This window comes from Rhea americana, unplaced genomic scaffold (genome assembly GCF_003343005.1).
Source record: "Rhea americana isolate MKP2758 unplaced genomic scaffold, rheAme1 scaffold_161, whole genome shotgun sequence".
Classification (NCBI taxonomy): domain Eukaryota; kingdom Metazoa; phylum Chordata; class Aves; order Rheiformes; family Rheidae; genus Rhea; species Rhea americana.
In genome coordinates this window covers 1,265,354-1,290,237 of record NW_028185717.1, presented here as the reverse complement: position 1 = coordinate 1,290,237, position 24,884 = coordinate 1,265,354, and the positions used below count along the sequence as shown (strand labels likewise).

At 39.1% G+C, this 24,884-nt stretch overlaps 1 protein-coding gene across 3 annotated transcripts; it reads left to right on the top strand.

Annotated features, from left to right (window-relative positions):
• The first annotated feature begins 3,536 nt into the window (after window positions 1–3,536).
• Window positions 3,537–24,617, top strand: TXNL1 (thioredoxin like 1). Of its 3 annotated transcripts, XM_085300168.1 has the most exons (9): window positions 3,537–3,745; window positions 5,551–5,647; window positions 6,613–6,786; window positions 11,031–11,153; window positions 11,527–11,596; window positions 12,207–12,379; window positions 16,955–17,059; window positions 22,570–22,610; window positions 24,360–24,617. In XM_085300168.1, the coding sequence occupies exons 1-9, from the start codon at window positions 3,648–3,650 to the stop codon at window positions 24,361–24,363; spliced, it is 885 nt and encodes a 294-aa protein (XP_085156294.1). In that variant the 5' UTR covers window positions 3,537–3,647; the 3' UTR covers window positions 24,364–24,617. The 3 variants fall into 3 exon arrangements, with proteins under 3 accessions (XP_085156294.1, XP_085156295.1, XP_085156296.1); XM_085300169.1 differs by lacking the exon at window positions 22,570–22,610; XM_085300170.1 differs by lacking the exons at window positions 22,570–22,610; window positions 24,360–24,617 and adding an exon at window positions 21,477–21,574.
• Window positions 24,618–24,884: the final 267 nt, after the last annotated feature.

Sequence of the window (24,884 nt, the reverse complement as noted above, 5' to 3'; positions counted from 1 at the left end):
AGTGAATAGGAGATTTCAAGCCAGGTAATAATAACAACAACTAGCAAACCAGACTGTTATTCTCATYTTGCTGATCATGGATTAAATGAGAAGGGGCAGCAGGCCTTCTTTTATCCCTATGTAATCTATTGATTCAAAATTCATCACTTCAAGTCTGCAATTCTTTAAATATATATATATGTATATATATAAAATCAAAAAAATCAGGAACATCTCTAATAACATCATCCTGTCAGTATCTCTACATCATCCTGGTTCATCTGTCCATAACATCTATGATCAATTTGCACTGCTGCATTTTACAGCATATTTTATATTTCAAACTCTCTTAGACAATACAGTCTCCTGGTTATTCGTTTGCATAGGACTTGGCACAGCACTCCCTACCCTGATTTGGCCAGGATGTACTACTGTAATCTAAATAAAAATACTCTAATATTGCCAAATCTTCCAAACACACCCATAATCAAAAATAAATCCATCAAAATAAACAGTAATTTGCTTTCTAAAATGAAATTTGAAGAACTCAGCTAATTCAGAAACAAGTTCTTCCCTAATCCTTATACAGGAATAAAAACAATGACAAGATAACAAAAGATTTTTGCTCTCCCCAGGCAAATTAATGACCACAAAAGCCTAATTTTCAATGATTTAACAATATGAAGGTAAGACCAGTGACCACATAAGAAAAAAAAAKATAGCCCTATTCTGTGTATACACAGAAGTTTACAAAACATGAAAGAAGAGGAAATAATAATTCGAGAGCTAAAATACTTCATTACAGTCAATAATTACATATCTTTGAAAGTCGTTTGCAGATTTTTCTGGCACTTACTTTGACGATACATGAAAACCCCAGATATTTTTCCTACTTCTTTTTTTTTTTAACTGTCATAATCACATGAAGGACAACAGATTCAAAGCAGCTACAAAGTGAACTCGAAATCACATCCCGGTTTGCCAACAAGAGCATGCCTTTCACTGGGGGGGGGGAGGAGGACTAAGGAGGCCACGACAGGATGAAAATCTCGCCTGAAGAGAATTTCAAGTTCCTACGAGGGCCGAGAAAGGGTCGTCTCCCAGAAACGCCCTCAGCAAGAGCCGCTGCTGAGGTAACTTGAGCCGCCGCGGACCCCCCGCACAACATGGCGGCGGCGCCCCCACCCCCCGGCAGACCCGCGCCGCCGGCCCGGCCCGCGCTGCGCGGGGAGCGGCGGCGGACGAGGAGGACAAAGAGGAGGGCGCCGCTGGCCGCCCCNAGGGCCGCCGCGCCCCCGCCCCGTCGCGTCTCGGCTCGCCCGCGGCCCGGTGCGGCAGAGCCGCTGACGAAGCGCGGCTGCCGCGGCGCCTCACCGCCGCTGTCGCAAAGCCCCCGCGCGTCGTGACTGACGGCAGGCGGAGGGAGCCGGCGTCGCCATGGCAACCGGGGCGGCGTTGCAAAGCGTGGAGGGGGTCCTGGTCTTCGTTTGTATTTTAACTTATTTTGGAATATATTAATGTAAACACTTGAGTGTCTCCTCTCTAGTTCCCCTTTCTGGTTCTGAGCATCGGTGACTTCCATTTTTCCCAGTTGTTATCACCCACACTTTGCTTTATAAAACTATCAGGAAATCAAAAAATAGGCAATTAATTGCTATCTACAAAAGAACTAAAACAACTTCCCTGTAATGTCACAAAAACACTGCCCACATCAGGGACAACTTTTAAGTTATCCWATTTTGAGAGAATCCATTCCCTTTGAGTTTTCCAACTCTCAGATGAAATGAAGCCGAAGCCTCATGCGCAGCAACCTACCTAAGCCCGACTTGTTCTCCCGAAGCAGAAGGCATAGAAGGCACTGACTTTATCTTCTTTGCCACTGAAACAGTATTTTTAGCRTTAGCTTTCTGTATGTGTGAATAATTGTTTTTAGCTGCATACGAATTCATCRATGATGATAATGTTCATGACATTACAGTAGTTATGGTTGATTTTTTCCTATCAGCTGTTTAACAAGGTACAGCAATTCCTCAGAAGTTTTTAGGAAAGGAAAAAAATACTTCTGTGTTTTAATGACAGCATTTTCTTGTTGCTAGAATTAATTAAAATAGTGAAATTCAGCTTTACTATATGTCGGCATATAACATGTTATCTAAATAGGGATTGGTATCAAATATATTCCATACCACTACTTCCCTGTAATGGATGGGTAAAGAGAAAGCTTATCAACTCAAAATTCTTATTACTGTTGGATTAGCAAGCAATTTTAATTCAACTCTAGAATATAAAACTACCTACAAATACTGTGATCATGTGGGTATATTTCTGATATTAAAAGTAATGCTTTTTATATATATATATGCAGATTACATACAGCCATGTGACTCCTGGCAAGTGAGYGTGAATACCCTATCATCCAAGAAGAACAGATGCCTGTCTAGAACAGCAGACTATTTTGCATGTGAATTACTTTCAGCTGGGAGAAGAGATTTTCCTGTTGTCCTGTGATAACTAAATTTGTAAAGCCTGTGTTGGTCAAAATCATATGGAATTATATCACAATAGAAGTAGGTAYTTTTCTCTTGCTTTCATGTTTACAGAAACTGTTTTAACCTACATATTATAAAAGGCCTAGATTTTTTTGAGTTGCAGAAAGCATTTTTCTTAAAATAGGGTGATAAGATGTTCAAATACTTCAATTTGATTAAAATTTGATTACGTTATGTTTTGTCTTGTCAGTATACACATTGATGAGAAGACTCGGGGGAAATCTCTCTGTGTAAAATACCTGCTGGAGCGAGTAAAGAGGAAACCACTCTTCTCACCAGTGCCCTGTGACAGGGTAAGAGGCAATGGGCAGACTGAAACACAGGAAAATCTATTTGAACATAAAACACGGGTGGAATGGGCAAAAATGCGAGATCAAAATACGCAAAATTCAAAATACAGGAGACTCAAGTTAAAGCGTTTCACTGTGGGGTGGCATGGTAGAGGTATCCTGGCACCCCAGTGTGTTTCTTTGCTAGCATTAACAGTCGAGGCAGCTTCACAGCCAAGTCTCAGCCAAAGTTTCCCCCAGGAAAAGGCTCTGTCCTTCTCCGCTCCCCTGAGCGGCCGTGGCCGAGCGGCAGCACCCAGCAAAGCAGGCCCTGCCTTCCTCCGTGCCAGCCTCTACCAGCGGAAGACTCGCGGAACAAAACGTTGCTTATTTCTTATTTCTACTCTGCTGCGAAATGCCCCCTCTACAACACGCCCGGTGCCGCTTCAAAGGCGGAGCAACACCCACCCTCTCCCTCCCCCGCCGCCGCGCGAGGCGCCGATCGCTTCCCGCCGACAAGAGACGGTGATGGCGGCAGCTCCTCCCTCGCGGGTGCCCCCAACTAAAATGGCCGACAGCCCCCGCGCAGCGACCCCGCCCTCGACCAACATGGCGCTGGAGGCGCCGGGGCCGGGCGTGACGAGCAGGGAGGGGCGGAGCTTCCTGCGGCAGCGCCCGGCGCTCGGGGCCCGGCAGGCGGCGCGGGGGGCGGTGCCGCGCCTGCGCGGCGSGGCGCGGTGCATGCCGGGCGCCGCTGCGCGCCGTGACGGTGCAGATCCGCAGGCCGCCGCCGCGCCCCGGCCCGGCCTCGCCGCTGAGGGGAGCCTGCGCCCGGCGCGGCCCGGCGAGGATGGTGGGCGTCAAGGTGATCGCCAACGACACCGAGTTCCAGCCCGAGCTCAGCGCCGCCGGCTCCCGCCTCGCCGTGGTGAAGTTCACCATGCGCGGGTGAGTGGCGAGGGCCGCGCTGAAGGCGCCGCGAGCTCCGTGCCCGCGGCGGGCCCGTGCGGCCGGAGCGGCGGCTAATGCGCCTTGCCGCCGCTGCCCCCGACCGCGGCTGTGGCGGGCGCCCGGGGCTCGGGCGCGGCGGTGCGCTGCGCTCCCTCCGGGCCCGGTGTTAGACTCTCGCGGCGCAGCGGCGGCCGCATCCTGCTCGTGTTCCGTGAGAAGCAGCCGGTGCCTGAATGCCGCTCGGCTGCATCCCCTTCCCCTTTCGCCCGGGGCGAGCAGACCGCCCTTTCCTCTCCTCTTCGACAGACCATCTGGAAATCTCTGACCTAATCTGGATGAGTTATCGACCCCTCCCCCCCCCAAAAAAAAAATCTCGAAAATTCAATTATTAGCAGTGGCTTGCAGAGTTGGTGAGAGCAGCAGCAGTGCTGGGGATTCCTGAGTTGGGACTGCATCTCGCCTTACGGAAGTCCTAGCTGCTAGTGTCTTACTCTTTCTTTATTGCCTCGTATAAACGTAGAGTTGAACCATTCCCCTTTCAAAGGATGTTTGGAGTCTGAAAGAATTCAGGTGGAGTACTGTGGAAGAGTAAGCAACATGTATTGTGCTCGAGAAGACCACTAGGATTAATAGCTGTATCTCCAAATGAGTACAGAGAAGACATTAACGTGTGCATATTTGATGTCTGATTTCTAAGCTGTGTGTTTCTTTTTTTGTTTTTTTGTTGTTGTTTTTCATGGGTCAAGCTCACACTTAASTGTAGAGATATTGCCTATTTTGCAATTACTAGTAATGCTAGAGCATGTGCAYACCAAACTGTTTTGGCTACAGCTAATCCAATATATTAGGTTCCACTTAAAGCAATGCCTTGGTGTTTGCAGCATGTAAGTGTCTATAGGTTTGCCTAGTTATGCTGCTGTGGATTAATTTCTTCTCTCAAACAAGAGAATAGAAAGAGTGAATTAAACCTTGTTTGTGCTGTTCTATAGCTATATATATTGGCAGATTTGCACAGTCAGAACTCTTTGGTTTATATTATACCCATATTATATATTGGAGGGAATTTCTACTTTTTTATAATGTTTTTGTTTTTAACTGCTTCTTCCACAACAAACTAAGTTGTAAGGTTATTCTCTCATCAACATAGGTGCATCTTTGCACTGAAGATAAGTTCATTAACAAATACATATTTTCACCCAAGCTGAAAGTTACACTGGCAGAAGTCAGGTCTATACCATAGCCTAGTAAGTATGGTTGTAACTGGTAAACARTTCTAGTAGATGAGTCTTACCATAATAAATCTTTGGTAGGAGTCATAGAATTCTTACTATGTTAGTATTAAATATCTCGAGTCATCTGTAGAGATCTTGCTCTAGTTAATATTTTCACAGGTGCTAACCTGGATTATTAGTATTACTTTTCAATTGGGAGAGTAATTTGCTGCTTTCAGGAAAACTAGGCAACAGTTTGCCCGCAGCAGTTACTTGTCTTTATTTAGAAGGATTTCTCAGTGAAAGGTGCTAGAGTTAAACACACTAGACAGAAAATGTGAAGTTAGTTTTAATTAACAGGCAAGGGTAAACATGTTACATTGAAACCCTCTAAAGAAACAGGAATTAACACTTTGTTTCTAAATGCTATACTGTATTGTATCACCAGGATTGCTCACCCTCTGTCAGCCAGATAGGAAGGTTATTTTAACATGAACTAAGGATGARAACATGAACATGCATGTTCTGTTTGGGGCAGGTATTTTTCAAAAAAAAGGTTGTGTTAACTTAAACTTTGTTTTGTTTTCACAGATGTGGCCCTTGTTTAAGGATAGCCCCAGCTTTCAATGCCCTGAGTAACAAATATCCTCAGGCAACTTTTTTGGAGGTAGATGTACATCAATGCCAGGTTGGTATTCAGAAACATATTTTTAGCTAGGAAATCAGACCTTATAAGAGAGCAGATAATGAAGGAAAAATGTTCAAACAGTATCGTAAGAGACTGTGGCTATTACGAGTTTTGTGAATCATAAAAAGTTGTATTGTAAAAATCTCCAAAATTAGGGTACACACAAAGATGTGAAAAACTACACTTTTATTTTAAAAAGTATTTTTGCAATTACCGTTTTGGTATCTTTCATTTAAATAATGTGCAGACAAGTTAACAGTTGCTCCTGTACATACTATTTAGACATTAAAGTGTGGAAGATAACACAAGTATGAATTAAAAGGACTACATTAAATTTTTCTAAATAAACTCAGCATCATTATTGATCAAAATGAGAAATTCAATAAACCGATATGATTAGTAAGACTAGATGTCTCTGAAGTATTACACAAAACTATTTTAACATATGACAGTGTTACAAAGTGTCTTGAATTACTACGAATATTACTGATGATAAYAGAGAGAAACGAATAAGAGATGGTAACATCATGTCACCACAGGCTGCAACTTCCTGTGTGTGCTTAAATTTGACCTGGGAGAGGGGAGGAGGAATACAGTTGTAAAGAAAAGCTTGTAAACTAAAGTGTTAAATGAAGCAGTCTTCCACTTTGAAACAGATACTGCTTTTAAGAACAAGGAAGTAAGGTGATTTTTATGAGGTACTAACAAATGCATTGACAAGATGAAGTCCATTCAAGGAATAGCCAAATTTGTAAAGAATTAGGAGAAACTGAAGAATAAACATATTTAAAACTTGTATTTGAGTTACAGCTGTTCATAAAATAGCAAAAATTGTTTGTGACATTTGAGGTGACAAAACTTGATTAACATGTAATACGTACATCCTTATCTAAATGAAGCAAGCTAATGTTTTTGTCTAATATTATTTTGTTAGGTAACACTTGTAACTAATTTATGCATTCTAGGGAACAGCTGCTACCAATAATATATCAGCAACACCAACATTTCTGTTTTTTCGAAACAAAGTGCGAATCGACCAATATCAAGGAGCAGATGCTGTAGGTTTAGAAGAAAAAATTAAACAGCACCTGGAGAATGACCCTGGAAACAACGAAGATACAGATATCCCAAAAGGATATGTATGCATCTCTTCTCTTAAGATTTTTTTTAGGTGTTTGCATAAATTTAACACATGCTTTCTAAACATACTCTGGTCAAACAAATAATGCTGCTTAGGCAACGGTGAAAGTTCTGCAAGGCTTTGGGAAGATCACTTTTCTGGGTTTCCTTTTTCAGACAAAATTCAAAAGTTAGCATGTACATATTGGCAAGTGTTGTTGTAGCATTGTAAAATGTATTAAGAAAAAATCACCAAGCATAGATTCTTGTGGTTAAAGTAGGGAATTTCATGTTTCGTGAGGAAGTTTCTGCTACAGTTGCTTATTCTGCTTATCTGTGCCCATTGGGCATCTCTGCCTCAAACGCTTTTTAATTTAAAGTGCAAAGACTTCCGGGGGAAATGGCATTGTGATACRTAACTGTCAAAAACTTTGGAAAATTTTTTTGCTGTKGTTGATTCCTGAGAAATCTTCTCTATTATTTTTGTGGCAGTAGGTGGACACATTTTTTTTTCCCTTTCTTCTTTCTCCCTACCCTTCCTTTAACCCTCTCCATCTCATCTGTCTCTTAAAACAGTTCCCTTCCTCCTCACCCCCTCAGACAAAAACGAAACCCCAGAAGTTTATTCTCTCTTCTTGATGCCTTTCAATAAAAAGGAAGTAATAGGTGTAGCGTATTGTAACAGTGATAAAAATAAGATATGATTTTGTTTAAGCAAAAAAGAAAATTACTATCTCTTTGCCAAAGGAATTAATCTAAGGGTGTGCTGTTCACAGAGTACTGTTAGATAAATGATACTGTATGATTTTTCTCATGCTTAATTTCTAAACTTTTCAGAAGTGGATACAAAATGTTTTTTCAGATTCTTCCTTCTCCGTGAAGAAATTAAGAGAATATAGAATCTGAAATGTAATATAAATCCTTGAGAAAGATGTTCCTAGTCTGAATGACATACAAAAATTACTTTTTTTGTTGAATATGAGCTTGCTTTCAAGTTAATACTGAATGCATCTCATTTTTTTTCCTGCTGAGATGATCTAAAACTCACCGATCAGGCGTTCACAGATAATCTAAACTATTTTGTTTTGCCTGTTCTAGAAAATGATTGCTTAGCATTATGATGGGTTCTGATTTCTGTTTGCTTGGTCATCGTAAATGTTCGGTGACATCAAGACAAATTCCTGCAGGATCGTACTTGGAGAGACATTTAGCTATCCACTGGAAAAATGAAACTTTTCATCAGTGACAGCTTGTCAGGAACTTCTTTTTCTGTTTTGATAAACTAAGGGTTTCTTTTCTTTTGAGATGTTAATTGCTGATCCCAGTTAGAACACTTAWTAAAGCTTTAGTAATTGCTCAGTGTGCAAGAGGGTGATTCCTTTCTCCTTATGTATCATTGCTCRCACTAATAACAGCGTGAGATTTTTTTTTTCGCTTAATGTGAAGGTGTTAAATAACCAGTAGAGATATGGATAATTGAAATGCATTTAACCTCATGTGGAAGAAAAGTAAGTTTAAAAAATGCTGACATAAATGTGTAACGTTATGTTAACACATTGATATTTTACCTATATTTTTAACTCTGTAGCTGTATTTTKCAACAGTTTTCTTTGCATTGCTCTACAGAATGATAAAATGGGAACATCTTAAGTGAGGTTGAATACTTTCTACCTTCTAGTTTGGTCAAAAATGACAAATACATTTGTTTCAAGTTTTAAATTGGTCTTAAATTCTGGCTTTCTTATTAGCACTTAGATGAAATTGCTGAATTGTTAGTGAATGAACTACAGGCTGAAAAGTGGGCACTCATAAATGTATGTTTGCAAATTAAATAGTTTTAAATCTTGCATCAAAGTCTCAACTAACTTTAAGGCTTTCTTTTAAAATTTTCTTCTGAACGTTTAAAAGGGCCTTAAAGAAAGAACGTTTGTGGATAGATTTTCATGATGGCATAATATGCTCACATCTTCTAATTTAATCAAAACGTTAAAGGGATACTTGAAGTTTTGRCCAAAACTTTAATCATTGAGCAATCTGATTAGAAATATTTGGTGCTYTGAGGAAACTACTTTCACTGTATTCTGCATGTTTTCATGTTAACCTCAAGGCAACAGTGCATTGCAAATCATAAGCATGTCTGACAGCTGTATAACACACACATGTAAATGAGAACTGTAATGTGACAAAACACTTTTCTAGAGCTGTCATCTTAGTGCGTTCTCCAGGAAATCCTTGGTGTAATGTTCCTTCTCAAAATTAGGATGTCTATTGTTCTGACAAATAAAAACACAGCTATATAGTGTATTACATTTCATCTAGATCATATGTCACAGTTCACTGATGAGCTAGTTGCTGTACAGTAGTATGAACATTACTTTGCATTAGCAAAGATCTAATGTGTTTAACTTAGCTTTGAGGAGTTTCTAAAGAACCCCAAATTATGTTGTTAAATGTGAAACTAGATTCCTCTGGAGGTTAAGTATTCTGAATTCAAAGCTAGTCATATCCTATCTGGCAAATGCAAGCAGGATACAAATCCAACTGAATCTGTCATTTAAATAAACTGSAAGAGCAGAGGCCACTTCGAACTGCTAGCAGTTCCACTGTTTGTTAAATTATTCCATGGTATGCATTGCACTTMATTTTGTGTGTGAACACTGACATTTATAATTAAGGTGAAATTCAGCATGGGAATGTCAAAAGACAAAGATTCGCTTGTTACTTTTGCAGCCCAAAATGCACTGAAATTTTTTTAAGGAAATGACAAATACATGAGGTTTGAGTGTATCTGTTTTTTTCTTTTTTTTTTTTTTAATTAAGTTGGTGTTGAGACAAATATCTTTTATTATAACTCAGTCTTGTAGTAGATGGCATCTTCCCCATATGAATCAAACCCTGCCTAAATTCAGGACAATATGGAATTCCTGCTAGGCCTGTTTGACAGTCAGTGRTGGTCTGAAATGTTTTATTATATGCTTGATCCAATCCTGACTGCTGCCAGCTACAGTAGCGTATCCTACTCTTGATCAGCTGTGCATTTCTTTTCCTGTCTTACCTTGTATCTACTGGGCAGGCAAGTTGAAAGCTAAGCCTTCATTTGGATGCTAGGGAAGCAGTAAGTGTTACTTTTTGTGCAGAACAACTTAGTTGCTAGAGYTAATGGCAGTGAGGTATAGGAAACAAGCTGTAGGACAGAGAAACTGCAATTCCCTTAGCAGCCTCTGTTTGGATTTAGTTAATTTTCTTTGAGATGTATATTCTTTGGGATCTAATATGTAATGCTGTTAAGAAGGGCTTTTTAGGTCTTTGTACTTAAGAAAGTTCCTTTAGTTCTTATGTTCAAACTATTCCAAGACTCTGCATCCTGATGTTGAGATAGTTTGTCTTCAGGCTTTAGGTCTTAAGATGTGAAATACTTKATTTTAGCCCAGCTTATTATGCTTAAATCAAACTTGGCTTAACTTAGTTGCTAGACTAAAAATTCTGGCATTCTGAAGATTCAGGCTGTTCTGCCTCTGCGATAACATCACCTTTTAAAGGGTTGAGGCTTTACGGCATGGATAGGGGCCACTTTAACCTGCGAGTACGTATCTGCCATAGCTTTTAGTTGGATGCTTTCTGAAAGAGCTCTACAATAAAGAGTAGTAGTTTATGGTGAATCAAATAGCTGTCTGTCTGAGCTTTTACTCAAATATATGGATAAAGGATTGGGAAACTTAGTTTCATAATGTTAATTGATATGCAGGGCTTGGGTAGGGAGGGAAGTGAAATGAGACTAGCTTTGCATATAGAGCTTAGCAATAGCTATGGTGATGGTATTTCAATTTATTCTACAAAATGTATAGTATATTTTGGGGGAGGCTTATTTCTGGATTTTCTGTTAAATTGATCATAGCTCTAATCTTAATGTCAATTCATGATGTTGTGGTGTGAGGACATAATGATGCTATAGTCTGTTTACCAAAAGTGTATCTGAAAATTCTCCCTTTGCCCAATTTCTTACTCTGGATTTAGTAAACTTTTGTTCCAGGGATGTGGGACTCTGAATACAGGGGAAAAACTTCATTRAGTTATGAGTAGGAAAAAATGTCTGTAGGTTTTGTTTGAAAGGTCTTCTGATACGAACCCTGAGGTTTTCTGTGTTTGTGTTTGATTTTTCTGTTCTTGATATATTAAACGAATTCCRTTAGTTAACTTACTAATCCATAGAGAGTTGATGGCACATGTATTATGTGCTCAGCAATATTCTTGTTTTTACTTTCAGATGGATTTAATGCCATTTATCAATAAAGCTGGCTGTGAATGTCTTAATGAAAGTGATGAGCATGGCTTTGATAATTGTTTACGTAAAGATGCTACCTATCTGGAATCAGACTGTGATGAGCAGGTACAGTAGACACTTATCTTAAGTCAGATATTTCAGTGATGGTCTGRTCTACAAGGATATTTTGAAGAATTTGTATCTTTATGGTAATGTAAGTAAGAGTGGGAGATGGTAGTAGGAYAGAAGTAAAACTTCTGTAGAAACCTTTGAACTTTTGTATATCATTTCCAATTTTCTGTGTCTTCATGTATAAATAAATTCCAAGCAGCATAGCACATACAGATGCTTTAAGGTGAGAGGCTTGTGTGTGTGTGATACAGTGAAATTAAATAACTGGTTCTGTTTCAAAGCTCAGACTTGTTTCTGATTAACTATTGTGTTATTTGTTTATGAATGAAGAAAACAGTATTTAACAGCAGGTTTTTTTCCTCCACAGTTGCTTATTACTGTAGCTTTTAGTCAACCTGTCAAGCTTTATTCTATGAAACTTCAGGGACCAGATAATGGTGAGTGAAGTGCATCTATTCAATCATATTGTAAATCAAAGCTTTGCATTTGGCTGAAGTTCCTAAAAATGAAACTAGCTAGAACCTTTTGCCCTATGTGAATGCTGCAATAGCTTCCATAAAATTGATGTTATTGGATTGGATAATAATGATTTTGCATTAATATTATGCTGACCTCATACTTTAGTATTTGCTGTGACACAAATATAAATCTTTATTGTATTATTGACTTCCTGCAAGGAGAAACCTATAACTAATTAAAGAGTTAAATGTGAGACCTACTAAAAAGTGCAGCATATGTAGTATGTAGCAAAACTCTACAAAATGTTCAGATGTTACATGACAAAGTTGTTGATTTCAAACTTTTTTTTCATTGGATTTATTTTGTAAACTGTTACATAAATAMAAATGAGTAGTACACATGCCAATATTCTACAGTATCTAGAGTGTCACTTTAGGATTGGCAGATTAAGATGCTGAAACTATTGAAGACTTCTAGAGTGGTAGCTAGAGACTTGGGATGTGCAAGGGCTTCTCATTTTGAAAACTTACTCAAGTAACTGAATCCCACATGTTGCATTTTTAAAGTAACTGATTAATTTTAACACAGGTCAAGGTCCAAAGTACATAAAAATCTTTATTAACCTTCCTCGATCTATGGATTTTGAGGAAGCAGAACGAAGTGAACCAACTCAAGCCCTGGAGCTAACACCAGATGACATTAAAGAAGATGGTATTGTCCAGCTTCGCTATGTAAAATTTCAGAATGTTAACAGTGTAACTGTAAGTAAAACTTCTGTTCTGAGATCTGTGCAGGCTGAAAACTTCATAGGTTTTAAAAACACTCTACATGTTTATTTGATTGCAAACATCCTTAGTTGCTCTCAACTGGCTGCATACTACGTGTTCATGTTAAACATGGATTTGTGGAATTTTGGGGAAGACAAGGCCATGCACATGCAATGTATGTTTTGGCCTATGTAACATGAGGTTTACTTTCATCTCTTTGTGAGCCAGTATGCTATGATTCTATGATTTAACACAGTGTTTTTACTAGCACACCTTCTTGAGAGGCATCTTGTTTATGAAGAGTTCAGGAGTCAAGCGATCCTGTTTTTTCCGTAATCTGGGTATTAAAATGCGACAGCTATTTCCCTCTGAATATCAAATGAAGTGTTTACTATGACTTTAAATTCAGTACCTGGTCACTGTGGGGTTCTTAAATRCTATAATGAAATTTATTTTGTCTTTTAATGAGTTTTCAAATTCTTTAGTTGTAAGATACTTTTTGCAGTCACATAGTTTTTATGCCTCTTAAATGCAGGTGCAATTTCTCCTCTTCCGTTTAAAAAATATGTTCTAGTACAATATGTGCTAGGACTAAATTGATACTGGAATTAATTCATGCTGGTGTTGTCCTGGTACTGCATGAGCCCTATTTCTTCTAATATTATGTTGTCCAATATGACCCCTGACCTCTGTTCTAAGAAAATGCTTTCTATGGTCCAGTTGGACCGCATTTTCAGTCACATGGCCACTTTATATTTAGCATATTTTACTGATAATACTGATAAACCTAAGTAACTCGTTTCCAACTCTGTTACATCCATGGAGTTACCTTTGCAATCAAGATAACAACTTTAATCTCCCCCAGATTAAATGGGCATCTGTCAATAGGCTTATATTTCACAAAGCTGTTCTGACAAGTACAAGTTACATATTTGTTCCTTAAGAAAATCCTGTGTCAACTTTATACAGGCTGATGTATAAGCACCAGACAAATGATAATATGATTAAGTAGATGTTACGCTTTTTGGTACTCTTTGGATGTGGATACCACAATAGCACACTCCTAGTTTCCTAGCTATACCTGAATTCTGTGTTTAAGACTTCCTAAAAATGAGAAGTCCGGGCATCTCAGCAGCCATCTGGCTTTCCAGTGCAGGTTATGAAGTTTTGCTCACTTAGTGTCCTACAGATAAGTCTTCTGTTTAGTTCCTAATTAACTGGAGGAKATACAATAGTCACATGCAGAAACTATCCTGCTTTTCATCCAAGTATAATCAGAAATGTTTATTGAACACTTCCATATCAGTATTGGCAGCTTCATACTCCTCTTATATATATTGCAGCTAAGTTTCTTTTGGTCCTAAGCTAGTTAGCATGTGTGTTTTCAGTTATTTATTTGAAACACTGTATTTCTAATGCATATGGTCTAGGTATGTTTTTTTTTCCATTTTTTTTTGTGCTTCTCTCCACTACTGCTTCTTCAGTAGTGTTTTTTTTGCCATCAGCATAGATGTTTATGCTTTTATGCTCTTTGTCTCCTTATTTACTAAACTTTTAATATTGTTACTGAGAGAGAATTTTACTAAACAAATGACAATTCTCTTCAAGCTGGTCATTGACATGCTCTTCTATTTCTTTTTTCTTCAAAAAGTACTTTTTGTGGTTTTCAGTACTTCATCCCTGACCTAGTATAATCCTATTTTTATAGGAAAATACATGGTCTTTCAAATGTAGAGAGAATTCACTTGGAAGAGGAGTGAATGTCTGTACTGCTTTATATCAGCTATCTAGCTAGCTTATCAAACATATTCAAGCAGTCAGTGTTGTCACAAAAATATATAAATACAAGGCAAACATGTAGTGATGTRTACCCTCAGCATTTGGTCTGTGGCACAGAAAATTTCTAAGACACAAACGACATCTTAGTAGTTATTGCTATTGCTTATGAAATGGCCTTGAGATACRTGCTGCCCCTTGCCCACCTGTTGTCATTCCTCTCCTTTTTCTTTTCTCTGCTGCTGACCAAACTACCCACCTTCTTCCTCATTCCTTCTTTCCCCATGCTCACAATAGTATGGAGAGATGCATAAACATCTCATTGCACTTCTGAGTCAAGGTTCCTCACTCCTACTTCTTCATGCAAAAGATTTTTGTCTACTTGCTTTCCTTTCAACAGGAAGGGCTTCCTCAAATACATCAGTAGCCAGAGGAGGACTAGGGAGAATGTGGGCCCAGTACTGAATGAGGCAGGGGCYCTGGTGACAAGGGATACAGAGAAGGCAGAATTACTGAATGCYKYCTKTGCTTCAGTCYTCACTGCTAAGGGCAGCCCTCAAGAATCCCGGAGCCTGCATGTAAGGGAGAAAGTCTGGAGAAAGGAAGACTTTGCTTTGGTTGAGGAGGAAAGGATTAGAGATCTTCTGGGCAGGCTACACATCCACAAATCCATGGGCGCGGATAGGATGCACCCACGGGTATTGAGGGAGCTGGTGGATGTTGTTGCCAGGCTGCTTTACATCATCTTTGAAAAGTCCTGGAGAACTGGAGAGGTGCCTGAGGACTGGAAGAAAGCCAGTGTCACTCCAGTCTTCAAAAAGGGCAACAAGGAGGACCCAGGCAACTGTAGCTGCCAACCAGTCAGCCTCACCTCCATCCCTGGAAAGGTGATGGGACAGCTCATTCTGGATGTCACCTCCAAACATATGGAGGAAAAGAAGATGATTAGGAGCAGTCAGCATGTATTCAGCAAGGGGAAATCCTGCTTAACCAATCTGATAGCCTTCTGTGATGGAATGMCTGGCTGGGTAGATGAGGGGAGAGCAGYGGACGTTGTGMMCCTTGACTTCTGCAAGGCTTTTGACACTGTCTCYCATAACATCCTCCTACATAAGCTMAGGAGGTGTGGGTTAGGCAAGTGGAGAGTGAGGTGGATTGAGAACTGGCTGAAAGGCAGAGCTCAGAAGGTCGTCATCAGTGRTGTGGAGTCCAGYTGGAGGCCTGTGGCTAGTGRCRTCMCCSAGGGCTCAGGACTGGGTCCCATCCTGTTCAACTTCTTCCTCAGTGACCTGGATGAGGGGACAGAGTGCCTCCTCAGCAAGTTTGCTGATGATCCCAAGCTGGGAGGAGKGRCTGACACACCSGAGRGCTGTGCTGCCRTTCAGAGAGAGCTGGCCAGGCTGGAGRGCTGGGCAGAGAGGAACCTCCTGAGGTTCARCAAGGGCAAGTGCAGGGTCCTGCACCTAGGGAGAAATAACCCTAGGCACCAGTACAAGCTGGTGGCTGCCCTGCTAGAGAGCAGCTCTKCAGAGAAGGAYSTGGGAGTGCTGATGGATGACAAGTTGAYCATGAGCCAGCAATGTGCCGTTGTGGCCAAGAAAGCCAATGGTGTCCTGGGGTGCCTTAGGAAGAGTGTTGCCAGCAGGCCGAGGGAGGTGATCCTGCCCCTCTRCTCAGCCCTGGGRAGGCCTCACCTCGAGTACTGTGTCCAATTCTCGGCTGCCCAGTCCAAGAGAGACATGGAGCTACTGGAGAGAGTCCAGCGTAGGGCTACGAGGATGGTSAGAGGGCTGGAGCACCTGCCCTRKGAGGAAMGRCTGYRAGAGCTGGGCCTCTTCAGCCTGAGGARGAGAMGACTGAGGGGKGATCTGATCARTGTGGACAAGTACCTGAWGGGAGGGWGTCAAGGGGACGGGGACAAACTCTTTTCAGTTGTCCTGTGTGACAGGACAAGAGRCAACRGGCAGAAATTGAAGCACAGGAAGTTCCTCCTGACCGTGMGGGGGAATTTCTTCCCTGTGAGAGTGACGGAGCCCTGGAGCAGGTTGTGCAGAGAGAGGTTGTGGAGTCTCCTTSTCTGGAGCTYTTCAAGGCCCACCTGGWTGCAACCCTGTCTACCATGCTGTAGGTGACCCTGCTGAGCAGGGAKGTTGGACTAGATGATCTTCAGAGGTCCCTGCCAACCTTACTGATTCTGTGATTTTCTGCTTGCTAAAGTGTAGTGATTGCTGTGTTAACTAAGGACTGACCAAATGTGTTTTTAGTTGCTTAATTCATATTTCAAAATAAGTTTGTTTACTTGAAACCTTAAAATAACATCATAGATCTAGTTTTCATACTGAGAAACACAGTTATAAAGCCATTGTAATARAGTTTATTGATGAGTATTCCTGTGGGCTTCAGCAAACATGCTTAAATCGATATTTATTTGAAATCAGAATGAAATGAATAGTGTCAAAATAGAAATTTTGACAACTTAAATCCATGGTTTCAAGTTTGCTGCATGTGGTCTCAGATTAGAAGTGGAAACTGGGGAAAAATTTTTGTATGTATATAAATATGTGTGTGTGTGTGTGTGTGTGTATATATGTTTTAAACTTTGAAAATAGTAGCATCCTGTGTAATCATTTAAAATAAGTGGACAAAAGTGTCTGAAGGGTAACAAGGCCTTTGTAATTGAAAGTGTTATTTGGTTAGTTCAAAGATACTGGGAACCTACTAGATTTTATGTATTAATTGAGGAATGGACTGTTTAATTAAACTTGTGTGTTTATCTATATTTCTTTATTTTAGTTATTTGTCCAATCCAATCATGGTGATGAAGAGACGACAAGAATTACGTACTTCACATTTATTGGAACTCCAGTCCAAGCAACAAATATGAATGACTTCAAGCGAGTGAGTTCTCTTTTTAAAAAACRCTTTTGAATCTTTTTAACCTGCTTGAAAATAGACCGACTGAACAAATATGCTTGGCTGTTATTGTAATTCCACAATTTAAAGTAAGGTAGATTTGGCCTCCAGAACAATACATCTTCCTTTATTTTAACGACCTTTTGACTCACTTGCAGGTTCTTTATTCATCAACTTTCTTAAAGTAACTAGTAAGAATATACATATGTGTATATATACATATACATATATATATATATATATGTGTGTGTGTGTGTGTGTATATACACACCAAGTACTTGCAGCCTGAAGGTCACTCAAGTTTTATACACTACAGATAAGGCTGTTTTTTAATAGCTTTAAGATTTGTACCTCAGTTTTGAAAATTGTGTTCTGGAGGTGTTCATGAAGTAGAGAAGCAAGCACRCAGACAAAATAGACTTCTTGTGATTTTGGCTGTGATGAAGGATTTTTGTCCATGGGGTAAATTTAAGTAACTTCAGAAATCTGAAAAATACTTGATCACAARGTATTTTTAAAACACATTTCTCTTCTTGTTTAAGAAGAAATGAAGAAGAGGCAAACAACTTGTTATAGTATAACTTAGACCCACTGGTACCTGACAGTAAGGCTCTCTCAATTCCTCTTGATTTTGAGAATGTGAAATGGGTTTGAAAGTATTGAAACTTTAAAGCTACTTACAGCTTTTTGAAAATTTAATGCAAATATTTTAAAACATACTGCTTTAAAACTTGCCAAGTTACTAGTCCTTTTACAAAAGCAAATACTGCCGTAACACTRTCTACTAAGCTACTATATAGACAACGTTAACACTGAGAGCACCACGGAACTTATTATACGAAATGCCTAAAAGTTAAAAACRCTAACACTTGCCAACATTTCTTGTACCTGAAATTTTTTAACATCCAAACTTGATCTTAGGAATTTCTACATGTAGAACTTTAGTATCTTTTGCAGATCATAGTTCAGTTAGTAGAAGTTAAACAGATGTTATTGCCTTTCTCTGAAACCTGAAGAGAGGTCACTGAAAAGTTGCTCTAATGTACTAAAATCATTTGGATATCAGTTTTTGACCTTTTAAATGCAGCACCCAGGTTCACTCAAAACTAGAAATACTCTAATTCATTTACAATATATTTACATGTTTTGATTTTGTTTTATACTGCTTTTTTGTAACTACTTTTGTTACTAGGGAATCTCCCTGTGATGACTTGTGCGGTTGCTATATTAACATCCTGGTATTGTTGGGTTTGGAGGGGGAAACAAGTGCACTCTTTAAACCCAACCTTCTGTTTATCTAACAACATAGTATCTGAACAGTCTTGATTAGGGCACGCTTYGTCAAGCAGTTTATGTTACGTGAATGTTATGCAGTTTAAAGTATTCTGGAATGTTAYGTGGATTTGAAACTAACGATGAGCCTGTGTGACATTTTTTTTCCTATGATATTTTAAGTTGCATGGGCAAGGACTTAGTTTGATGGATGTGGTTCTGCTCAGTACTGCCTTAGCCTAAAGCTCTCTGCTGTATAGCAGTCTGAAGTCCAGTCAGTATTTTTGTGGCCAGTAGGTTTAATTCATTCATACAGTTCCAATTCTATGTCTTTACAGAGTGGTTTGAGTACTTCAGTAGTGTGGGTCTCCAGGCRTCACCATCTGTAGTTTGAGGGACTGTATAAATCTTTCAGTTCTAGATGCAGTGTGGATGTTTGGAAACTGGCTATATAGCCTGATAAATACCATGCCAGTTAACAGTTTTGACTTCCTTAAAGTTCACGGGTGAGTGTCTTAGCACCATCAAGGAATGTGCCCTTTTATCTTGTGACCCCATTTAAATGGGAGGGGAGTAGAATAAACCTATGAAGGCTCTATATACCTAGTAACATGGTGCTAACATGGTAATGTTAACATCAGGATGGTAAAGAACTTGTCAGAACTGGTTTAAATAGGAGTGTTGCCTACCTTACTGAGTTAGGAAGTAGCTAATTGTGTCACAATTCAGATACTTGTAAACACTGTGTATAATATTCCTATTTTGCTTCCTGAACGTGTAGTTTTAATATTAGGCTGTTAAAATATTTTATCATAACAAATGGGATGTTTAGTCTGGCAGAGTTAAAGCGCTCTTAGGAATTTTAACTTTTGTATCCAATCTTCCAGTGATCCTGTCAGCTATGAAACCTTAGTATAGTGTTGGGCATTAATTATTTCTAGGTCTATAGATTAACTGGGAAACCTTTTTTTTTTTTTTTTTTTAATCTCCTTCAGTAGTTACCCACACTGTTCCTCACTGCTTTCACCTGTCTCACTGCCTCATATCAGTCTGTCTGTTTACTGTTCCATATTTCTCCTCCAGTTGTGGTAGAAATCATACTACAACATGATTAGTAACATGGGAGAATGGTTTTTTTTCACCCTTGAATTTGACTTTTTGAAAAGTGTTTGTAAGAATCAGTTTATTATCTAATTTGAAGGGTATGAGTTAAGTGAGCAGGAACATGACTTCAGTCATATTCTTATGATTCGTCGCATTACAGTTGAAGCTATACATATGTAGTTTCAAAGTTAAAAAGTCARTGTATTAGACTACTTCTACTGAGGATCAGGCTAATGTACTTTGCTTCTCAGCTGAGGGGGGGCCTGAATGCATAGTTTATTGTGGCAACTCTCAGCTCAACATTTGATTATTAGACACATAGCTGAAGTAGTCTTGTCTTTCAGACAGTCAAGGAAAATTCATATTTGCTTGTGTGGTGCTCTGTTTTACACCATATAGGCTTTAAGAAAAAACAGCTTCTCTGGATCGGAATGTAACTTCATGCATTTTAATATAAATGAGCTGTTGTTTCACTCTGGAGTAGGTGGAGTTCTATGGAGTAGGTGAATTCTACGATTCTGTGAAGTTCAGCTTCACATTCAAARTAATAACAGAAGTGCTAAGCAGGTCTAGTTAAGGTCCTTCTATAGTAGTTCTTTCCTCAAGTTAATTTTCACAGAATCACAGAAGGGTTGAGATTGGAAGGGACCTCTGGAGATTATCTAGTCCAAGCCCCCTGCTCAAGCAGGGTCACCTAGACCTGTGCACATTGCACAGGATCTTGTCCAGGCAGGATTTGAATGTCTGTAGAGAAGAAGACTCCCCAACCTCTCTGGGCAACCTGCCTCAGTGCTCTGTCACTCTCACAGGGAAAAAGTTTTTCCTCATGTTTGGGCAGAACTTCCTGTGTTTCTGTTTGTGCCCGTTGCCTCTTGTCCTGTTGCTGGGCACCACTGAAGAGAGTCCGGTCCCATCCTCTTGACACCCTCCCTTCAGGAATTTGTAGACATTGATAAGATCCTCTCTGTCTTCTCTTCTCCAGGCTAAAGAGGCCCAGCTCTTGCAGCCTTTCCTCATAGGGGAGATGCTTCAGCCCGTCTAATCGTCTTCATAGCCCTATGCTGGACTCTCTCTAGTACCTCCRTGTCTGTCTTGTACTGGAAGCCCATAGTGGGACACAAACATGACATACATGTCGTGTGTGTCATACATGTAGTTTCTAGATTCAGTGAATATGGTTGCAAAAAGCTGCTTTTAACCTTGTTTTATATCCTATATATATTCTGTTCCTTTTACAGCTTGGATTTTGACATAGAGGGAGGAGGGAAAATTTGGGAATTCCAGTAATATTTCAGTGGCAGAGAAGAGGGGAAACAAAAACAATACCTTACATAGAAGTGACTGCAGTGTCGGTTAAGCATGTAGCATAGTGGGGAGAGACCTAAGATCCTTTGCGCTGTTTAAATGAAGGGGTCCTAAACAGAAGACGACTATTCTGAATTTTCCATTGCCATACATATTAAATATATTCTGAAATGCTTTTGGAAAAACTTGTTTTAAAGGCATGTTTTTTCCTTTAAAAAGGAAGGGGAGTGCTTAACACTAGATACATTTCTATGGTTTTTGGCCACACAATGTCTGGCTTATGATATAACTTATGATATAACTTATAATGCCRATTACTTTACAGTAGTAAACTGCATTTAAGATTTAGTGGTCTGCTCAACATAGTAATTTGACTTAAAAAACTAAAAGTATTGCATAAAGGCARAGTTCTGTGGGTTTCCCCCTTCCCCCATTAATCTTAGGTATATTCCTGTTAATTCTGTGGTGAACTTCCAAATGTGCTTTTGTTTGTTTTTAGAAGAGCATGTGAGTCTTAATTGATGTTCGATAAGGTTTCTGTTTTTACTACTTTATTAACAAATAAAACAGATGTTGCTCAGTTCTGAGGTGGGGGCACTGATGAATATGAACAGATTATGGGATTTTTGTCCCATCTTGAATGATGACTTTCTRCTTAAAACTGCCTATTTGCACTCTGTGTGGCTTTTTTTTTTTTGTAATGTTTTGTTTGTTTTTTCAGCTTAACTTCCCATCCCTAAAGAACTAAAAATGCAGAAGAAATTAAAAAAGTAATAAGATTGATCTGGTCTCGCACTACTCTCTCCCTTGCYCCCTGTGCTCATCTAGCATCTCTTTCACCCTTTCCACAATCTCAGCACTGATGCAAGAGCCTTCTTCTCAGCACCTTCTGTCATCTGGAACAGCCTTCTCTACCTTCTGACTCATCAATTCATGTTTTTCCAAATCTCACTTTAAACATTCTCTTTACCTGTCAGTCTTACCAAATTTTTCTGTCCTCTAATATTCCTAACTATACAGTTTAAAGGCATACCATAAAACACTTTACTGTAATTCATTTTTCAGTGTGTATTGAATTTTGTAAAACTGTTTGAAATGTTTTGTGGAATGCTTTACCAAGAATTGATTTGTTTTTGTTGTTAATATCTTACTAGGTTTTCGCATCCTTCCTTGATTTGATCCTTCAATAAGTAGCATACAGGCATCAAAGTACTCTCAATTGTCCCATGAGTAGCACTGGGCACCTCCTCACTGTGGACACAGTGAGGAGTTGGTGAGCCGTTGTGCATAAGTGACTTGTTGAGGTTTCTCCAACAGCACCAAACGTTAGTTGTTTGAGCTTCTTAAAGTTCAGTTTCTTTTTATTTAAAGGGCTATCTGCTCTGGAATGTTCAGTGATAAATGTTTCCAGTCCTGCCGTTTGTAACGAACCAATGGGTGGGTTATGGTTTTGGGGGTGGTTTTTTTGTTTGTTTGTTTGTTTTCTGTTTTTTTCATTTTTGCTTGTCTTCTTTTTGTTGTCACTGTCAGGCTGTGTACTGATTTTTGGGAAATTCATTTCCAAAAGCCTGCATCAGAACGTTCTTGTACTTCGACAGAATTACAAACTGTTATCGATATCTTAGACTATACCAGATGATAGTTCCTTGTGTAAACAGAAGGAAGATGGATCTCTTTCTGAGGAAGGAATAGAGATAACTTTTCAGTTTATGTAGGCATTTTCTGTTTGGGAAGATGCAGCAAGATGATCAGAAAATGAGCTGCTTTAACCTGTGGTGATGAAATATCCATATCAGCGTGATTAATTTTTACAGATAATACACATGGGCGAGTTGTCAATTTCCACCACAGACTGGTACAGCAATACTTTTCATTGGTGTTAAACACTTGCTAACATCTAATCTTTAATGTTGTAGTTGTTTTTGCTTAATCTGAGTCTGAACACAGTTTGCGTTGGAAGCACATGAAGAATAAATATTGCTCCATGCTGAGTTTAACTGTATTTTTTAACTTGATTAATAGAATCTTAATGCAAGTGATTGGACTTCTGATTTTTTTTCCTTCCTTATGTTATCAAATTGGAATTTTCCTCACCCCTAAGCATTAGATTAAATTTATGCCTTGGTGAAAATGTTGCTGGCCAAGCACCTTAGAGGTGAATGTTGTCTTTGAAAGTGCTTTTCATCAATAGATCTCATTACTTTGCAAAAATGAGAACTGAGATCACTAAAAATAGCTGAACAGTGGAAAACTCTCCCTCCTGAAGTTTGGCAAGAATTGGAAAAAGGGGAAGGATCAGTAAGAATACCTCTAGTAGGTCCATGAGGCTTGCGTAGTTTAGGGTTGTTTCTTTTGGGTGCCTCTCTCACTCTGCCCAAGTCTTTCAGTATTGACTGTATGAATCTTGTGTGGTGTATTGTCACTTAACTGCAAAGGAAATTAATCCTTAATACGTTTTTCCATATGAGTCAATTTGAATACAAGGAATATTTTACTCCTCAGATTTCAGCATTATTATGAGTAGCAATAAGAAATTCTATGTTCCATTAGTGTACATCTTCAAATCTCTTCCTGTTAATTCTGACAACACCTTGTCAGATAGGTAAGTGCTACTCTCTATTTAGATGGAGATGGATTGCAAATCAGTGCCTTGTCCAAGRTCTCTCTTGTAATTCTAAGGCTTAAATTTAAAGACCACCTTTTCAGTTTGGTTTGACTTAAATGGATATTTTCTATGGTCTCCAAGGGCACAGAATTAAGCCTGAATTTTCTCTGAAATGTGACTAAAATGGCATCACTTTCTGCTCAGTGTCTTGTGTTGAGTTATCTTAATGAAGGGGACTGAATACCCTTCCTTTATGGACTCTATTAACTTTATATTCTAAACCTGCATGGCCACATATAGAGTGATGGAGTTGTATTTGCTGTTGGCGGGCAAGTCTACTCACCAAAGTCTGATGGTAGTGGTGGTCCTTTCTAAAAAGGAAAGTACCAAGCTAACTCTGATTCCAAGTGGAATTCACAAAATTGCAGATTGGAAGGAGCCTTGGTAAGGAGTAATGTTTTGAAATAACAAGGAAAATAAATGGAAAACCAGGTGACTCCTAAATTTGTTTTTAGCCTTGAACTTCATTATCAGGTAAATGTTCTCACTGAGGTACATAGCAAGGGTGTGGTGCCAAGGGAAATTAGTAAACTTAAATTTGAGCAACTAGTGGTTCTCTTCCCATTGTAGTATTTTATGTAGTATATTAAGGTCAGATGTTTGGTATGTAACTTAAATATACTTTTAATAGTGTGGGCTGTTCTGTTGCTGTTACTGTCTCCTAACTCTTCTTGAAGTGAGATTGATGCTTTGCTAGCTGAATTAATGCTGAAGATAGGAGTTCTGTGTGTGTCCCACGTCCCTCTTAAAGTTCTTTAGAGGGATTTACAGCTCCCTTTTTTTTTTCTCTCCTTTTTGCAGGTGCTACAATGCATGCTTTAAATGCATTAATTTAGTTGAAAGTTCTGTAGCTCTTACCTATATCAAGGCTTACTTTACAAAATATTTGGCAAGATGTTTTCAGTTAAACATTCATGATTTTGTTTTTTCTTTTATCAGGTAGTTGGCAAAAAAGGAGAGAGCCACTAGGATGCTAAAGACACTGGAAGGCCTTATTGCAATCAGATGAGATCTTCACTTTTATCTACAACTCCTGGATAATTGCTTGACCATAGCCAGAGACTGTCAGTCTGTTTCAATTAATGCCATTACCAATAAATCATTGCTTTTGTTGAGATGGAGTTTCACTAGTGTGTTTCTGTTGTAATTCTGGTACATGTATTTGTAAATAAAATTCATTACTTTTGCCAATTTAAATTTTGTTATTCTAGTAACTGTGGCTCTTTCATTGTTCCATTTAAACTTCAAAACTAGACTGGCTTATCTTAAGAAACAGAAGACATAATGTAGCTTGCATTTGTTTAAGGACTTTAAAATGTCAAATATAAGTAAAACATAGACGGCTTGTTCACWGGCTTTTTAAAAATAAAATTCAGAGCTACTTTGTTATAAGACTGAATGAAATTATGATCATTGTTCCCACAAAATAAAGATAATTCTCAGACAGGAATAACTGCACCCATT